Here is a 20,631-nt window from a genome sequence, read left to right on the forward strand (position 1 = left end):
AATTGCATTTGCTCACTCATGCGTGAATGAGAAATAATCTAAGTAATATCAGATGAAAGAGGAGATTCTAAGCTTTAAATTGGTAGGTCATATGTCTATTTTATTTATGATTAAGTAATGATAAATGATCGCTAAATCTCGGTTTCGTTTTTTCTGGGACGCACTGTATAGAGACACTGTCAAGTTAGTGAGGTGGGCGTGTCCCTATACCAGGCACCAGGGATGGTCCCCTCGGGTCATCCAGGGTCAACGAATATAGAGTCGTCGGATAGGTCCATGGTTAAACATCATCCTTCGCTTCAGGGTCCGCACTGCTGGCCCCCTGTGGGTCGTTAAGTATCAGATTACTACCATTCCATCCCACTCTTCTCACATGATACAAGATCGAGTATAGTGGTAACTATGGAGACAGGAGTTTGTCAACATTCCATGAAGCTCAGATTTTGTGACCCGATGAGGTCACGGAAAAACTTGTTCGAAATCTTTCCGTTCCCTTGTTTCATGCATCATGAAAGCATGCAGAAAGTATGTTTACCGGCAATTAAAAAACTACTATAGGTATTAAAAAAAATAAAGCGGATGGAGGAGACGGTGATGCATTGTGGCGAATGAAGGGGATTCTTGTATCTATATAGAAAAGTGAAAAAGGATATAGAATCATGCTTCAGATCGACTCCACAGCACAAAGAGGAGAGTGCCTGTTATTTTACATTTTACATCTTCTGGTGTAAAATTTGTGGTGTCAGTCAAGCACCATGTTTTTTTTGTCTTTGTTTTTTTTTATTATGTGTTTTATTGGTATTCAAAATCACATATAATCACAATATTTACAGGTAATTGGAAATTATTTGAAACAATTCAAAAGCAGTAAAATCACAAAACAGAGATAAGATAAAAAAAATAAATGGAAAAAAAATGAATAAAAAGGGTGACATAAATCAAAATAAAACATTGGACGATACAGGTTACTCTATAGGGAATACACATCGAGATGAATTTACATGTATAATCATTTGTAGCATATTACTCTGTGCATTGTACAAGTCTCAATTTAAGATACAAAAACAAATAGAATGGAAAAGGGGGAACTACCTGTATCTAAAATAAAAGTCAAGCACCATGTTGTTACAACATAATTATTTTTGTGTAATTTCAACGCTCGGGGGGGGGTCAAACTCTTGAGTGTAATTTTGTCTTAAAAGAGACATTTTGTGCCCGTTTTTACTCAGGGGAGACGTCGCAAGGGGAAAAAGACGACCACCTCGTTTGATTTGTGAAGAAAAGGGAAAAGAGAAGGGTAAATGAAAACGCTTTGAAGAAAATAATTGGCGCTATATATTGAATTTATGAGGAAGAAATAGGAATTAAGCCCCTTCCCCCCAAAAAAACATAGAAAAACAAACAAATAGATAGAAATAGAAAATAAATGAATGAATTGATAAATAAATGAATAAATAGATAAATAAATGAATAGATAAATGAATAAAAAATAAATGAATAAATAATAAATAAAGAAGTAAATAAATGAATAAATAATGTTCTAAATCATCTTATCATTCATTATATAATTAATTTCATTAAAATTCAGTAATCTTCTCCCTCCTAATGTCTGATATAAAAATGACTCGGATTCGGCCTATTTTTTCCTGACACCTCTTTCCAAGCCGCGGCCTTAACCTCGTCCTTCGATATGAAATTTATTTCAAAATTTTTAACTGTTTAATATCAGGCATGATTTTCACCAAATCCTTAGGCCTATATTTGGATATCAGGTCCAGATTTTTATGAAAAGATGTAACACCTCAAATTTCAACCGATGGAAACGGTATCAAAAATGAGTTTGTAACACCAATGCCCGCTCCAGTGGGATCATTTGGATATAAAAAAAGGAAATTTCGACAAATTTCATACTGTTTTCATTTTGGATTGATATACAAATCATCTTAAATTCATGGGGAAACTTGACTTGAATTATACGTTATGTTAATGAATGTTTTCGAGTCATAATATAATTCATATTTGGCATTATATAGAATCGGCGAATTGGGTAGCGTTAGATAAGGTTCCACCGTGGACATGATTGCGCTAAGCATTAATGGTTATTATTAAAGTTTCACGTTATTGGTTTAGGGGCGGGGACACTAGGAGTAGGCATGGGGCGACCACCCTCTATGATTTGTCAAGTAGTGGAAAAGGGAAAATAGAGGGAAAGGGGAGAAATAAATGGGAGGAAAAGAAAGAAAGCGGTTTAGGCAGTGTAATACCCCTCTGATAATTAATATTAGAAAAAAATATGACGTTATATACCTTTATGGTAGTTTTGCTCCCGCCCCCAATCAAAATATTCATGTCGCCGCCCTTGCCTCAACATAGTAACTTTATTGGGTACACTGCCTCTGGTATAGACTACGAATGTTTTGAATATCTATCCTGGCATTCAGAATGGTGATTGATGAGGTAGGTTCTGAACTTTTGATGTATTTTTAAGTTCACTATTGGTAGGCCTATACCACACGCCTTTCCTTCGGCGCTAGCTCACGTTGAGTAGAGTTATTCAAAATTGAGGAAGTTATCGATAACACAGTGACGTCATACGAACGTTACCCATTTTATTCTGAACATGCATTGTAATGTAAAGGCCAACTTACTTTATTTTGAAAATACACGTAAAAATATTTTGTCTACACACAGGCCTGCCAGTGTTCTTTTTGTTCCTTTTTAAAATTATACTTGGCATAATAATTAATTCTATATGTATATTGTGACAGGCCCAATGCTGATGTCATACAATAATTGGGCCAAGTTAAGATATATATACTTTCAAAATTTATTTTTTGGTTTGGAGTTAGCGTATTCATTCGTTAACTCTGTCAAACAAAGAAAACGTGGCCCCATCCTATTTAGTTTCAAATCTTTAACGAAAGGAAGTGGACATCTTCTCACATTGTATACCAATATCCGATGCTTTGGAACGCCGCCGGATGCTGCTAAATGAATACCATCATTACGCATGCGCGTGCCCTTTCTCCCGCCAGACTGGATGCCCCTGTACTTTTTTTTCCTTTTTCAAAATTCATTATCATCCCGCATCGATACCACGGTCTCCGTGTATAGTACCAATGGATTATGGTGGTATCATAGACAACATCTACTTCATAACATAGATGAATACTGAAGTGTAAATAATAAGTGAATGTCGGAGATACATTTCTTTGCTGATGAATCTGGGTCGCGAATATGAGTCTGACAGACGCCACGACAACAAGCGTGAAATGTAGCAGTTTCTGGAATATGGTTTGATTCTTGTGTTTTCTCGGAAGTCTTAGTGATGAAGATCTGCCCTATATGTTTCTTCCTGGATAAATTAATAATTAGGAATATAAACACAGACATCGTTACATTGTCAACGAGATCGAGGTAGGCTATTTTTTAAAGGTTTATAGTTTGATTGTAACTATTACATCATTCGCTATATCAAATATGAAATATGATGCTCAGACAGAGGAAGGTGATTATTTTCTTTAATTCTTAACTTTTGATTTCAACCCCTCCAAAAAGAAAATAATAAAAACACAGCAGGAATAACAAGTACCATGTCATGTAGATTATATAGGAGAATACATCTGACACCAACTGAAATTGAGAAGTCATTTAGCTTTGCATCTGATTTGATGAAGTTCTCATGAGTTCTCATATTTCAAAGACTTTCTTGCATTGTGTTTGATTAATGATATGGGGGGGGGGACTTCATAAGACGGTAGAGGGCTTTGTCTAGTACAGAAAATAAGTTTACTCATGTTCACTATTCAGTGGGATGCAGGGGCGCCCATGCTTCGGGCCTCGTTGGGGATCGGGGGAGTGGAAAAAAATAACAAAAGTTTTCGGGCAGCTATAATACAGTATTCTGAGCTCTAAGCGCTCAGAAAAATAGACATTATTTTGAATGTTATAGTATTTTCATGCCAACTTTAATTGTTTGATATTAAATGATTTACTTTTCAAAATTGATGGGCGATTTTCATTGGGGTCACCTCTTGTGGGCGTCATACCTATTTAATTTCTTTATTCATAATTACCTTTTCCCCCGTTTGAGTGTACGATCATGGTCCAAACCTTACATCATCGCCATGGCTAAATACTGATCCCTGCCATCTTTATTAAATCGGTGCATAACCTAGCTTACTTTTCTCTATGAATTTAATCCAAGTTTCCCCAAAACAAGGAGAACATTTTTGTTATTGACATGTAAATCTTTCATAGAAGACCATTTCATGATGGCCGGTTTATTTTTTAACTGAACAGAAGCATAATGAGCCAAACATTTTGAGGAAGCCAGTGGCACAAAGAGCTACGAGCGATCTAGCCGTTGATGATACTCAGAAAATACTATCATATTTCACCCAGGGGCGGCGGAGAAAAGTTGAAAGTGGGGGGGGGACACAAGGAAAAAAGTGCACATTTTCTTTTAAAAGGCCACCATCTTAAAACAAAGAAAAAATGACTTGTCTAAAGAGGCGTAATGGGACAAACATTTTGAAGGGGGAGATATGTACTATCGTGTAAATTTATAAGAAGTGGCGAGCGAGTAATTTTTTAAAAACATTTTATAACGAAAATCTAGATTTTGAGAGCTATATTATTCAGAAAATAAAATCATATCCCCCTTCTCTCTTTCCTTCTTGGTCGTGAAAAATTTAGGGAGGGGCAAGAAAAAAAATTGGCACTTATACGAGAAAGGGCACTTGGTAACACCTAAAATGGGTCCTCGTTAGGTGAACGGGGCACAGTACACGTTCGTGAGGGGGCATTTTCAGTGCTTCAAAAAGTGTGGGGGCACTGTTCCCCCAGCCCCCCGGATTACCGCCCCTGATTTCACAATTTTCTCCTTTTTTTCTTGGTCGTTACTTTTTTTTTGAGGTCCATGGCCCCAAGCCTCCATTTGTACCCCAGTGTTCACATTTCCAAATAGTGTATTCATTTTCCCAGAATGTCCTTAATGCCAAAGACCGGGGGGGGGTAGGCCTATCACTTTCATTGGCGAAATGGCACATTATCAGTTTTTGGAGGAGGACCCCATGGTGCTCACTTCATCTTACATGTATTAGCTCCGGCTTCATTGTGTGGCGCTGGCAATGGATGGCTTCTTTTCACCCCACTGCAGTCTCTATCATTTTCAAAACATAAAGTCATACCTCATTACTTGAAGTAAAGCTCTAACGTAATATTTTTTGCAAAGTAATTAGAGAGTAAAAGAAAGTTCTTTACTTTTGCGGTAAAAATGGGCGTGGTCATAGTGGTCCCGAAGTGTTCTGGAATTATATTTTGAAAGTTTCACTCCAGTGGCTCTTTGACTATTGTTAAACAGTAATCATTAACCGAAATAGGAACAAATCCTTAAGATCATGTTGATTTACTTGAGAGTGCTCCCAAAATAAAACCAAAATTCTATTGCCAATAACATGCAAACAGAATAAGACACGATTGGAAGATGAAATCAACATTTTACACCATCAGCAATGCATACTTGTGTACTTTACCAGCCAGCCAAGCCTCTTCTCTGCGTATGAAACATAGTTCGACTCTTCCTATTTAGTTTGCACGTAAATGGGATACACAGATGAATGCGCGTGGCGTTGTGTTTCGGCTGGCCCGACTGAGGATCTATCGTATGTGGAATGAAAAAGCCTTGGAAATACTAAAAGGACCTGTTATCAAGCTGGATTTTAGGGATTTTAGTTGCAGGAATATACCATCAAGCTATTTTGGATTCAGGTGAGATTGTATTATATTTAATTAAAAGAAGGGTATCTTCGTAATGTTTCCGTACATGTTTCGGGTGTGTGCATCTTGAGTTAGTCAATCAAGCCTGGGTGGATAAAGGTGTTGAATAGGGGTAAAGCAGCCAGACGTAACGGGGGACATAACGGTACACGAAGATCATACATAGTGCAGCTAGCTGTGTGGACTTACCAAGCAATACCATTTATACTCGATAGTAATGTAAATCATGTAACCTGCGAGAAAGGGATGGTACTCAATAGATTATGGTTTGAGTAGTATTATTGTAGTAAATAATCCTTCAGCATTATACAGAAAAATATGTCAGAACTTTGTACGAAGTAAAGACTATTTAAACTTGTAGGCCGATGTTGAGTCTGTCTCAGTGACAGTCTGACTTTTCTTAGCCTTTTCTTAGTTCCGAACTGTTAAGCCTAAGCCCTATATCAGACTTGTCCTTAAGAACTTTAAACTTTTTTTTAGAGTTTGTATTAAGAGTAATACACTGTAGCTAACCATTGTTTTTTTTCTTCTCTTCTTGAATATATCAAAAGGAAAAAAAAATAAGTATAGACTGTACTCTTCTTTTCTTTTTACAGCGTTGGTTTTTAATAAAGGAAACCAGTCGGACCTACATAGTGTCATAGAAAGCCCGGATGCTTTCCTCAATTATTTTTGTGAATCGGATACTGGGGCCAGTATTTGAATATTGGTCAATGGTTGGAGAAAGATTCCATCGCGGCTGATGATTAGTAATAGGTGACTCGAGGAAAACAGCCGATGAAAGCACCTTTTTCAATCTAGTTCATCAGTTACCCAGCTATTCAAAGAGCTGTTAAAAAATTGAGCTTTTTATCAAAACCACTCCATGCCAAGCTTGAGCAGGGGAAATTTCAGCACAAAGAAACAAGAAGTTATGATTATATTTTAAAAAAAAAGAAAAAAAAGACACAATACTTTTAGAAGGAAAAAAAAGTGAAGACTATTTTTTTCTTTCTCCATGTGACTTTCGCTTTTTCATATTTACTTGATTTAAACTGACACTGGCATGACGTAAAAATACAGATGTGTATAGATTACCCCCGCCCCCCTCCCCCCAAAAAATAATGAAATAGGTCCTGAATAAATAAAGGCTATGCATTATACTCTGATGCCTAATGAGACAATGCACAGTATAGTGAGTGATTGTATTACCGACTGGCCTTGTATTTAATACCGAACGCGCGCAGCGTACGCATCAGAAAATAATTTCATACACTTAAAATTTTGCAACATCTTCCTATTAAAGGGAACATGAATAGAAAGATGATAAAAAATGCTGAAAAACACATTTTCAAAGTCTTTAATATTCTAAAAATAAGAAATGTGGTCAAAATAGCTCATTAGTGATTTTGTTGTTTTCTCAACTTTTCCCATATAAAACACATGTTCGGTAATACGATACCTTTTTCAAGTGACCAAAAATTTTCACATGCGAAGAGGGGTCCGATTGGAAGCTGATATCGTTAAAAGAAAAACGATTTCGGCAAAATTGTTACATATTTATATTCTGTAGGTAATTGTGTATTTATGATGAAAGTTTGGTGAATTTTTTTTAAGAATAATGTGTTTGATATGAAAAAATTCATGAAAAGTGTTCGGTAATACGATCCACTTCCATATAGCCTGAAAAAATAAAGCACATAACCTTCATTTCTGTTCCTTTGTTTTATTTTGTGTTGCTTTTGCCATATTTTTGTTTCTGCAACTTGTGCTCTTTCTACTGAAATGAAGAAAAAAATTCTGAATAATGGAGAAAAAATGAATAATCAGAAAGGGCATAAATGCAAACGCTGTTAATATAAACACCAACCATCCCTGTCAACATAGTCGTCATGAGTCTTCATGAGTTTGTACCATGTAAGGTTGATGTATTAAAATTTGAAAAAAAAGGATTGATTTGTGGTGGTGTTATGTGGAATTTAAATTTGATAAGGGCCCCTCCCCCCCCCTTTGTACATGTATGGTTGATGTAAAAGAGGATTGATTCGTGGTGGCATAGTGCGGAATGTAAATTTGATAAGATCCCTCAGCCCTTCCCGGGGGAGTGGGGAGGGGGGGGGGGTAATGTACTTAATATACATGTAAATGTATAAACCTACATACATGTATGTGCCGCTGACCAGAACCCCATTTTCAGTCTAAATTTCCATTCCAGATCCAGAGCATCACCGATTTTGAAAGCCAGATGAATTTCTATTTTTCCCTGTTCCGAACATCCCCAAATTTATTGTTTCTTGTTCCAATGCCTGCTTGTACAAAGCACAACACAGTTGCAAATTGCCATTGACTGCATTCAACGATAGCCAAAGCCCTGCACAGCGATTCGGAGGCCGCTGATTGGTTCATCGCACAGAAACGTTATGACCTATTTCATGCATATTCATGCAAAGTATAGAATTCATACCTTTCCAGAGCATTGCATTTTTAGCAGTCATTGATACTAGACCAAAGTTTAGTTCCAAATCCCCGATTTTCATTTTTGGTGTGGCACATTTCATAATTCGATCCCCCCCTACAGGCCCTCCCCCGTACCGCTCCACCAAGAGCTGGACAGAAAGGAATGTTTTTATGAAGATCCTGCATCCAGGGCTACATTGTACATGAACTTGATGTACATGTATATGTAGAGAAAGTAACGCCCTCGCTTCTAGAGAAAGTAGTGCCCTTGCTTCTACCTTCTAGAGATAGTAAATAATGTCAGTCATAGGTCTGGAACAACATGAACACTAGAATCTATCTGATATCTGGATACATGTACGATCTGATGATTAATCCTGGTAATTAATTTTCATTCCACAGCCCGTGTTCTGATGTCCGTTGAATCACATTAAATTGAAATTAACAATAAAATCAAAAGCAAGATTCATGCTGATGAATTCTGAGGCCAAATTCGGTATTACAGTTTGCACATGTTATAATTTAAAGATTTTACTGAATTAACATTAATTAGCAAACAAATATAGTAATTTGAATAAATTGAGATGGAAAAGAGATGATTTTTTAAAGTAAAAATGGGAAGTCTTTATTATTATTGCTTTTTCATGACCAATTAAAGAGAAGTTGGAGATCTGCGTTTTTAATTTACCAAGGACATGTACCTTGGATTACATTTCTTTGCTCCTTTGAAGTATTTGGTTTTGAGTGGCATGGATAGTTGGTAGAGTATGGATATGAACTATCATCAGGATTATTCCCATTTCCCGAGGCCCCTTTCCACTTCTTTTCCAAATGTGATTTGATCATGTTTACAAGTACAACTTTATCTTGTAATTTTTTTTCAGTGAATGATTCTTGGCATTGTGGTGTTCACTTGTAACCCAATCCATGTGGGGAAGTTACAAAGTGATGCAGTGGTTATCATTGTACACATCAGAAAAAAAAATTTATTACACATGCACACATTCTTTGTGAGAAAACCTCTTGTCTCTGTACTTTTGTACGAATTCGTTTCTTTTGAAGTTACATACATATGACCATTAATTCTTTCTGATCTTATAAAAGAAAAGAATTGGTCTGGAGTCTGAACTACATGTACGTGTAATGTCATCAAAGCCGGATTATTACTGCTGTGAAAAGCTGCAGTATGTCAGACCAATTTGTAGACAGGAGTACATTACATACAATGTTTTAAACTTTGAATGAAAGGCACGAGGTGTACATGAAGCAAGCCCAAGATCCAGTAAAGATGTCACAAGGGGGGGGGGGGGTTGTGATATCAATTCGTGGGCTTGTTATGCAAATAGATCTTTGTCTTTATTTACGTTAGGGCTAGTGAAGCCCGTAAATGTATTTGTCTTTGTGATACTAGATCGAGTCATTAATCCAAGGCCAAAAGTCACAGTCTTGACTTGAGATTCCGAATTCGCTCTTTTTAAGGACATTATTTTGTGCATCAATGATGAATCAGAGCCACATTGCCGTGTGTGTTTAGGTCAGTGTACATGTATAGATGTACAATGAGTAATGATGTTGGATCTTGATAATCTGTAGCAGTCAAAAAATAATGTTTTCATAATTTTGCTGTTCTGTATACATCTGCCTACATGTATACAGGTAAGAACCAACTTAAAGTCAGCAAATTTTTTCTGTAAATATCAAGGAAAAGATGTACAGTAAGTCCTGTTCATGTACGTGTTCGGCGTACAGTAAATCCTACACATTTACAGCAGGAAAAAAAATCACATAGTGGCATTTTGCCCCCAAAAAGCTCAAAAGAGCCCTGGAAACACCCCCATTCACTGCATTGTGTAAGCTTGTCTGGACAGTGTTGCAAATTTAGACAGAATGTTTTGAAAAGTAGCCCCAAAATATATTTTTCCCTAACAAATGAATGTATTATATTAATAATATCAATGAGCATAAGCTCTGTATTTTTATAATATGATCCCTGTTTCGAAATGCATTCTTGTCTAATTCAGATTACATATTTTTTCTAAGTTGTAATTTTTATGCAAATCTGTAATTCAGCAGTCCCATACGACTTTTGTTTAACAACCCAAACTAGATTTCTATTATATTCTATAATAAGATATTTTGTTTTTATTTCATGCAGGAGTAGGAAGACATAGGCTTTGAGCCATGTCGGTAGAAATGGAAAACAATGGTGTCAAGTGGGATAACAATGAAGACGTGGAAAGCAGCTTGGATGATGGAGGAGCCAAGCTGTTTGAGCGTTCTCGAATCAGAGCGCTGGCAGGTAAGAAATCGAAACAACATTTGTCAATAGTTCAGAAGTACAGGAATACATGTACATGTAGTTGGGCATGTACATGTTTTTACAGGGGGATCACTAATCCCTTTGTATGAAACAGAATTGTATTCTTCAACCGTCTGTTATCCAGCTCATTCAATATTAAAATAAAATCATTAGATTCTCTTGTGCTCAGTTATATATATATATTTTGGCAATGAAGGTGCACATGGGCAGTTACATAATTGTTCACTAATTCATTTACTTTTATATGGACTATGGAATGAAAAAGCAATTATTCATGCTTTTGTATTACCATAAAGGTTTCTGTTAATTTATGTACAAGATTGATGATGATTTTTTTTTCATTTTGCCAGATGAGCGTGAAATGGTGCAAAAGAAAACATTCACAAAATGGGTAAACTCACATTTACAAAGAGTTGGCTGTCGCATTGTGGATCTATATACGGATTTATATGATGGACGTATGCTAATCAAACTACTAGAAGTTTTATCAGGGGACAAACTGGTAAGTTGTATTATTTTGTATTTCTTGTATGTTTCTTCTTTACATTTATATGCAAAATGGTGAAAGTCTTACCAAACAAAGTAATATCAGGCCTTTGAAATGTGTGAAATGCAGCTGCACTGCTCCCAGACAAAATGGAAGTGACAGAAAAAAATGGAAAAGCTTATGAAAAAATATGTATTTTACATTGCACTTTACATGATGACCCATGATGAGATACTCTTCTATTGTCCATATTTTCTTGAAAGAATTTCATTTGGCTGTCGATCATGAAAACAAAATATTCCCTTCTTTCTCGACTCTGAAAGATTGACTTCTGGACTTACATGTACATGTATGTGAATTTTCACTGATATCTTTAGTCTGTTTTCTTCCATATTGTTGAACACTTGCCAGAATTGTAAAACAGTACGCTTTTGACAATCATTTGATTGACAGTTAATCCTTTTTACCGGGCCCTATTAAACTCCTATAGGCCTTTTTTCAAAACATATACATGTATAAAATGCAACAATTAGTGCCTCATTGCACTTGAAATCTGTTGTTGGAGCCATGACATCTCGTGCACCTATTCTCTGTCTACAGCCCCATACATGTACTATGTATGCATTCATGTCGGGACTGCTGCCGCGATTCTGTTGTACCTGTGTATATGATGCACTTCAATTTTTAAAATTTCCTGACGTAAAAATAAGTGCGCTGTATAGGCCTACACAGAACTTAACAGTACATGTACATGTACTTTGAATTGAAATCTGATCTATAAACTGGATTGGATATTGAAAGTGAAGGAAAATAAATCAGATTATTATGCCTGCATGCATTGTTAAAGGGGAAGTTCGCCCTGAAGAAAATTTTGTTGTAAAAATAGCAGAAAAAATAGTAAAAAATATTGGTGAAGGTTTGAGGAAAATCCGTTAAAGAGTAAGAAAGTTATCAGAGTTCAAAATTTTGGATTTGTGACGTCATAAACGAGCAGTTTCCCCATGTGTTATGTAATATAAAATGCATGAATTGCAAATTTTGTATGGTTCCTGATGACTTAATTTTGTTTTCTATTCATGATCGGGTGTGAAATGATTTGTCTATTGATATACAAAAGGTACAGTGAAAACCATTTTAAATTTTCTGAGAAAATGACATTTCATTGATTTTTTACCATTCGCTACGTAGGAATGCTGCTCGCATACGACATCACAAACCAAATAATTGAAATTCTAATAACTTTTTAATTATTTGATGAATTTTTCTGAAACCTTCGGCAGTATTTTTTATTATTTTTTCTGCTATTTTTACAATAAACTTTTTGTCAGGGTGAACTTCCCCTTTAACTGTTTCTAAACTCATGAATAATTTTATATGAGGATATTAATCTACACATTGTATTTCTATGACACTGCATCACTGCATTTATAATAACTGATTTCATTGTTGATTTTTTTTAAAGATATATATGACTCATGATTTTGTTAAGTTAGTGGAAAAAAGTGAAAATATGAAGTGTAAAGTATTTATTTATTATATATGATTTGAAATGTTAAATTGAAATGTTATGTTCATGAAATCAGAATAAAAACATTATTCAAAACAAAAAAATCAAGTCTCATTCTTCCCATCTCATTCTCATCGATGTACAGTACATGTACATGTAGGGATGTGTAGATGGAGTAAGGAATCCTATTCCACACATCTGTGCATATACACACAGTGGCTTATTATGTGTTGCTCAATGAATACTCTAGCTGCAAAAGGGTGTGTCTGTTATCCAGGCATACTGCAGTAACATGGTATGGTCGCTATAATGCTGCTGAGATAGAAAGGTTTCTATCAGAGGCTGATGTACGTGTAGTGTATGTACATGTAGTATACATCCACTGTGGGGCCAATTTTTCATTTCAAATTACTAGGTTTTTTCTAGAAATGTAAGTCCCAAAGGTACATGTATACATGTATATATGTACAGAATAACCTTATTGTGAAGTACATGTATGCGTACGTGTACATATACACAAATGTTTACACTATTTGTCAGTGTCATGTACATGTAGGTTACATTAATGGCTGCTGTATGTCCAACATACTATAAAGAGACATTGATTTTAGTACTCTACAATGTGCATGTATGAAAAGGGAGCAAAAATATTGAAAGCGAAAACCAAAATCCCACACGTGTCTTGCATATGACCTCGGGCTGCATTGCACATTAAGCTGGCATGCTATTCATGTACGTACATGTATAAATTCACCTTCATTTTAACTGAGCGCAATGAATTGAATCGTATTGTGACGTCATCTCCTAAAGCCGTGCAACGGTAAATTTTGGATGGTACATGTACATGTACATGTACGTCGTATGTGCATCGGTATGAATGTTTGACATTCAGCCTCCCATTTGCTCGCTTTAATACAACAAGCTATGTACATACATGTACATGTATACATGTACATGTAGGCCCCCTATTACATTGTAGGTGTTGTAAAATACATTCTATACAGGTCTACATGTTGTAAGAATGAGCACATGTAGTCTCATGTAATGGCCTAATATAAAAATCTTGCAAAAAAAAATATTTAATGTCCACATTTTTATTATGTAGGTCTAGGATGAAGATGCGCTAGACATGTACAATAGTATGTAGCATTTATTTTTTTATGTTTCATTGATGCCACACTATCTGTTTTAGTACAATGTCAAAATATAGTAGTGCTTTTAAAAATGGTTAACATCACAATAGCCTTGAACATTTTAAAAAGAAATTGAACATTATTGTGGAATAAAATTTAAAAAGGAGGAAAATAAAAGTCCAACTCTTGCAGACACTTTCAAGATACAATGTATCTACACGTATGACTGAAATTAAAATACAAGCAAATGAGTACAGATTATTTTTTGATAAGTCAAATCAATGCTCAAAGTTAACCAGCACTGAAGTTACAATGTACACATGTATCATGGTATCAAAAGTTAACTTCATCCTCCGAAATAGCATACATATTTAAAGTTGCATGTATTTGAAACTGCTCTATGATGGGAATCACACCAAAATAATTATATAGGAAGAAGAAATGTAAAGTCGATAGATGAAAGTTTGAACAATATCAGACAAACAATAAAGAAAGTTATGAATTTTTAAAAAGTTGTAAATATTGGTAATCACTATACCCATGGAGACTTCAAATTTTGCCACAAATATGTAATGACATACTGTACATGTAGTGATGTACATGTAAGGCAAGGACTACTCTTCCATGTATTCCAATACATAAAATGGCTAAAATAATGTAATTTTTCCAAAAAGTTTATTTCAAATTATATTTTTCTTTATATACCAATATACTACATGTACATCTACATGTACCTGGGTTATATTTAGATTACTACCCCAGGGGAATGGATAAAAGAGAAAACCACAAATCTCTGATCAAAGTACATGGCCTACATGTACTGAATGGGAAAGTTGTCCTTCCCCCTTGTCAGAATTTACTTACCCAGTTGCCAATTTGAATTCTGCTTTAACTTATTGCTTGTCCGATTTCTTTCAAAACTTTCACCATTTTGTTTAATTTATATTTGTCCTCTCCATAACAACATTTTATGGCCAAGGCTGGATTCCCCTTTGACACCTGACCTCTTGGGACTGTTTATGAAAATGAAAACTTTTTTTTTTTAAAGTCAAATTGAATGAACCAAATGAAAAAACACACACATAATGCAAAAAAAAAATACTACATGTACAGTAGATTGACTAAAGGGACTTTTAATTCATGCATATGGGCATCACTATAAACACATTTCCATGTGCATGTATAAATATCTGTGATTTTGATACCCTTTGAAAATAATGTCTTTGTAACTAAAGAATGCTGATGTGTATGATACATGTATGTTGCCGGAAGAAGTTGAGCTATTTGAGTTTGCATGGATTTTTCACAATGCAAGAAAATCAGTTGAGGACTTTGATCCGTTTCGTCACATGTTATATTGACGCGCCAAATTTGTACAAATTGTGAGTTTCGAGAAGAAACAAAGAGAGGGGTGTTTGCTACATGAACTTCATTTTAATATTTTCTTACAAAAAATTGTTCAAGTTGCCCTCAATCCATCCATATTTTGTTAATGAAGTCAATCAACCCTGACAAAACCTTGATTTGAACAATTAAATGAATATAATGTGAAATGAGAAAGTTCTAAAATAGAAAAGTTCTAACATTTACTTCACAAAACATGGTTGATATTCATTAGTGAACCACTGATTTCATCCATTCACTTTGGTTGGTTACTTTTGTATTTTATCATATGAAAAAAAAATCACCAACGGAGGTGGGATATCTCAGTTGGTAGAGCGGAGGTTTCGGATTCGCTTCCCACTTGTTGCATGAGTGCCGTTTGGTATTAAATGTAAAATGCATTCATCTTCATGAGAGAACCCTAAGTCGTCAGGTGTCTGGCTGCTTGTTTAAAAGCATTCATGCTTTCTTAGCAGTCAGGTTTAAAAAAGTCACCACCACCACCACCATTCAGAATTACCTTTGTGGAACACCTGATGAAGAATCATTACTGTCAAATTTGCAAAATTGAAATAATGTACTTCATTGCAATACAAAAATAAAGTATTGGCTGACTTAAAGGTCAAGTCCACCTCAGAAAAATGTTGATTTGAATCAATAGAGAAAAATCAGACAAGCACAATGCTGAAAATTTCATCAAATTCGGATGTAAAATAAGAAAGTTATGACATTTCAAAGTTTCACTTATTTTTACCAATATAGTTACTTGAACGAGCCAGTTACATCCAAATGAGAGAGTCGATGATGTCACTCACTCACTATTTCTTTTGTTTTTTATTGTTTGAATTATACAATATTTCAATTTTTACGAATTTGATGATTAGGACCTCCTTGCCTGAAACACAAAATGTTAAAATAATGGAATTCCACGTGTTCAGGGAGGAATGAAACTTCATTTCACATGACAATGACGAGAAAATCAAAACATTTCATATTTCATATAATAAAATACAAAAGAAATAGTGAGTGAGTGATGTCATCAGTTCCCTCATTTGCATACTGACCAAGATGTGCATATAACTGTTTTGTGAAATGAAGCGAAAGTTTAAAATGTCATAACTTTCTTATTTTACATCCGATTTTGATGAAATTTTCAGTGTTATGCTAGTTGAATTTTTCTCTTTTTATTCAAATCAAGTTTTTGTTGGGGTGGACTTGTCCTTTAAGAAAATTATTGAAATTTTAAAATGTCATACCTTTCTTATTTTACATGTAGTACCCAATTTGAATAACTTTTTAACATGCTTTTTGTACATGTATTTATCAACTGGGGCTTCCCCTTTAATAATGTTTTCACCTTTAAGATGTGCCTATTGTACAGTATGGGCTGCGTACATGTTGTAGGCCTACTGTAGTACATTGTGTGTGTCAGTAAATTACTTTAAATTTTGTGTGTGTTATGTCAAAGAGACATGAAAGGTCAAATGAAAATTGTCTGAATGGTGATTAATATAATGTACTTGTATATAGAAATCATGGCATGAATTCAGTCAAATTGACGATTTGGAGTATGATTACACTGGCTAGCCACCACCCACGTACTAACTGGCATACATGTAGGGCCTACATACTGTATCTCGCTAAGAATCCAGTCGAGTGTGACCCATGCAAGCATCTTCACTGTTTGCCATTGTATGAGTCATCAACATTCACTGAAACGTGGCAAGAGAATAGTGTGTGCAGATGTCTTCTACAGTAGTTATAATTCAACATGTGATCACATAATGTCAAACTCCACCATTAAAAAAAATTCAGGGATGCGTATTGAATGGGAAAAGAATAAATAGAGATGATTGTATGTGAGCATTCATCTGTTTCAAACCTCAAAGTCTTCCTTTCCCAGGGTATTGTTGATAACCTTCAATCTTCTATTGACTGTGGGGGACTGGTATTATGCATGCAGGGTGTTAGGCCTACACCCTTGGAGAGTCTGCTCTGAGCTGAGTGTGCAAACTCATTGATTGTTGGATAAATTTGTGTTTTTAAAGTATAGCCCAAGGCCCGTATTCTAAAGTCGGGTTTAATTCTAAACTCCAGTCTAAAATTGTAGTAACTATGGATAGCTGTTTGTGACATAAGAGAGGTTCATACATGTAGTATCAGCTCATTTGACTCTTATCATCCTAACTGTCTAGAAAGGATAAATATTCACTATTAAAGACTTCGGAAATAGCATAGTAACATATGAAACATACATTCTATGTGAACAAATTTTTACATGTATGGCTTCTCATAATTTTAGCACAGAGTTTAAATAGTCCACAGTGATTCTAAGTTAAACCCGAGTTCAGAATACAAGGGAACCAAGGGGCCCAATGGTGTACATGTACGTGTATGATGTACATGTAGGCCTACACTGTACATTATACACTGTAGATTTAATTTACTACATAACACATTGGTGACGATGTGTAGGGCCTACATGTACATGTACAATGTATGTAGTAAAATGCATGCTTTTTAAAATACAGTAGCAAGGCCATTCTAATGATAAGTTTTCTGTAAAAATGTACATGTGAATGATTTCATACCTACATGTACATGTACTGTAGTTCATGTAATTTGCTCTGCACTGTATATCATTTGTGAGAATTTTATTGCATTTACAGTACATATTCATTTGTGAGAATTTTATTGCATTTACAGTACATATTTGCAGGTTCGGGCGCATATAAAAAGAATAAAGAAAAGAGTTACTGTTATTAATTAACACAAATTATTTTCTATATGAAGGCCTACATGTACATGTACAGTGTAGGGGCCTGTGTAGTGTTTTGTTTGGTTCATGAGACATCACATTGTTGACTATTGGCCCATTAAAAAAAAGTTGCATTCTCTTTCAACTACATGTATAGAAAAGAAAGATTGCACACAAGTCCCAAATACATGTACATGTATTGTAAGCTTCAGGATTCAAATAAAGTTGCATAGATTGCAAATCTATGGCCCCAGATCATACTGTAGGGTCTGTTGCTTAAAAAATTTGCCATGAAAAAATCCAGATGGTAAATTAACAAAAAATTAACAAATTATAAAAACTCTGCCCCCCCAAAAAAAATTGTCATAAGTAGTCTTTCTTTTATGCAACAAGCCCCTTGTTGATTCATTAAATGATCTCTAAAAATAAGACTCAACAGTCAAGGCTAACCGAATGCTTAAAGGCCCCGTTCCAAAGCACTATACGGATGCAAAACGGATGTAAAACAGAAAAATTATGCCGTCCGTTGGTAAACGTTATATCCATTGTGTATTCTTTGCATACATGTACATGTACATGTAGATTTCCATGGTGTCACCATGAAAATCAACATGTGGGACTACACTATTTACCGAGTTTAAAGTCAAATCAGAGTCGGGAAAGAGATGAATATTCTTCATTTTTTTTAAAGTTTTCAACTAAATCAAAATAATTTCAAGGAATTTTGGAAAATAAATGGCCATTTCATGGATTTAAAGATGTAAAATGTGAAATTTTTGCAATTTTTTTAAAATTTATTTTTTTACAATTTTAGGAGCGCGATTTTTTGCTCTCCTTAATTTTTTTAGGAGCGCCAGCCCGATTGGCTCCTCAAAAATGAAGGTCTGATGTACATGTAGTTCATTGATCTGTGATATTGATGACTACCTAAGGCATGGTCACACCGCCCGAGCATTGTTCGAGCGGTCGTGGAGCGGAGAGAAAAAAAATCATCACCGCTCGCTACCGTTCACCATTTTCGATTTCGATTGTTTTTTTTTTTTTTTTTAATTTTTCCCCCAATTTTGTGAGTGAAATTCGACCCTCTTTCCCTACTGCTCCATGACCGCTCCAACAATGCTCGGGCGGTGTGACCGTGCCTTTTCCTGTATGTATCTGCACTTGTCTGATATGCATGATTTATGTTGTATGTATTTTTTCCAGAAGAGAAAGGTTTTGCTCTGTATAGTCCTTTTGAATAATTCTAAAATAGGCTCTGATAGACTGATTTTAAATTTGTGATGTTGCTGACGTCAATTCAATTTTCTTTGCATACCTGAAAATGTAAGATGCTATTGAACATTGCGTACAGTAGGCCTACATTGTATGTTTGTACAATCAGCATACAGTAGGCCTCATGATATGTCATACTAAATTCATTTATCTTGTCGTTTTATTACAGCCCAAACCTACCAAAGGCAAGATGCGCATTCACTGCTTAGAGAACGTAGACAAGGCCCTGCAATTCCTGAAAGAGAAACGTGTACATTTAGAGAACATGGGATCCCATGACATCGTAGATAGCAACCACAGATTGACCCTCGGTCTCATCTGGACCATCATCCTTAGATTCCAGGTAGGTGTCCGACTAGGTCCATATTTGTTGTTGTTGATTTTGCATCACTCAAATACATGTATGAATGTTCACGTCTTATCTTAAACCAGCAGTGGTGCCTCTTCTATACAATAGTAGAAATACCTTTTCCTCAACATATTTTATTGCATGGAAAACGTATTAAGAGAAAGCATCTGTACTTGATTTTCATGATAAAACAATTCTGTAAAAGTGGTATGCATGTACCAGATTCACGAGGAAGTTGTCATTTAATTTGTGAATCCAATGGGGTCACATTTTATTAACTTTTATCTTGGAAATTTTATCATGAAAACAAAACTAGCATCATAGATATGCGTGATGCCTTTTGATTGTTTGCCGTCTTTTTTTGGTTTTTGTTGAAACATTTAAACAGAGACGTGTCATTTCTTCTCTTTCTCCCACCCCATACAAACAAGAATCTTGTTCTTGATAAAAGAAGGTGAAATCATTTGGCAATCAGCACATCAAAATTCCATGTGTTTCAAGTATTCTTCAGTATTTGTGTTGTCAGTCTTATATTATGGGTGGGTACTCTTACTGGTACATGTATATATTGTAACATGGTTGAAGCCGCAGCATCGCTTGTACATGTAATGTAACTGTACCATGTGAATGATAGATAGGGTTTATAAACATGACCTTTCCATTGGCTGCCTGGCAGAATGCATAGTTTGGAATGTGCTTCTCGTCAAAGAGAAGATGTTAAAGTGATTAAATGTTAATTCAAGTTCACAGTCATAAATAGTTACGCATGCTATTTCAGTAAGGTCTCGGAATGTGACAGTGAGCTGGTTAATTTACGTAATACATGTATTCTCCACTCTTGCTTTAAACTGGAGTGGTATACATGTAAGTTCTTTTATTGGATTTCAATGTCATGATGTAATTCTGAAAGAAAAAAACACATTAAGATGTCATTATTTGAATTATTAAAATATGAATAAATATATTTATATCAGAGGAATGATAATGTTCACTACCTATAGAGGTACATGTACATGTATACAGCTACAGCCATTCATGACATGACATGACAGAGAATAAAGTACTTACAATATGCAAACCCAGTGGGGGACATCTGCATTATTTGAAAGGTAAATCCCATTTTATTAGTGAATAATTTTAAATGATGTCTCCCATTTTGTCTTTGTATTCATTTACAAATTTACCAATGCAGTCAAACTGTTTGA

The 20,631-nt window shown here is 35.2% G+C and overlaps 1 protein-coding gene across 3 annotated transcripts in view; it reads left to right on the forward strand.

Annotated features, from left to right (window-relative positions):
* Positions 1 to 3,079: 3,079 nt before the first annotated feature.
* The window catches only part of LOC121418883 (spectrin beta chain, non-erythrocytic 1-like), a 60,202-nt gene continuing 42,650 nt past the window's right edge, over positions 3,080 to 20,631 (forward strand). Inside the window, exons 1-4 of one of the 3 annotated variants that reach the window (XM_041613074.1) lie at positions 3,080 to 3,417; positions 10,373 to 10,516; positions 10,888 to 11,039; positions 19,247 to 19,420. In XM_041613074.1, the coding sequence (XP_041469008.1) occupies positions 10,399 to 10,516; positions 10,888 to 11,039; positions 19,247 to 19,420 (444 nt within the window). In that variant the 5' untranslated portion in view covers positions 3,080 to 3,417; positions 10,373 to 10,398. Of the gene's footprint in view, positions 3,418 to 5,610; positions 5,773 to 10,372; positions 10,517 to 10,887; positions 11,040 to 19,246; positions 19,421 to 20,631 lie in introns of those variants that run through there. The other 2 variants (XM_041613073.1, XM_041613075.1) reach the window with 2 other exon arrangements.

This window comes from Lytechinus variegatus, chromosome 7 (assembly GCF_018143015.1).
Source record: "Lytechinus variegatus isolate NC3 chromosome 7, Lvar_3.0, whole genome shotgun sequence".
Classification (NCBI taxonomy): domain Eukaryota; kingdom Metazoa; phylum Echinodermata; class Echinoidea; order Temnopleuroida; family Toxopneustidae; genus Lytechinus; species Lytechinus variegatus.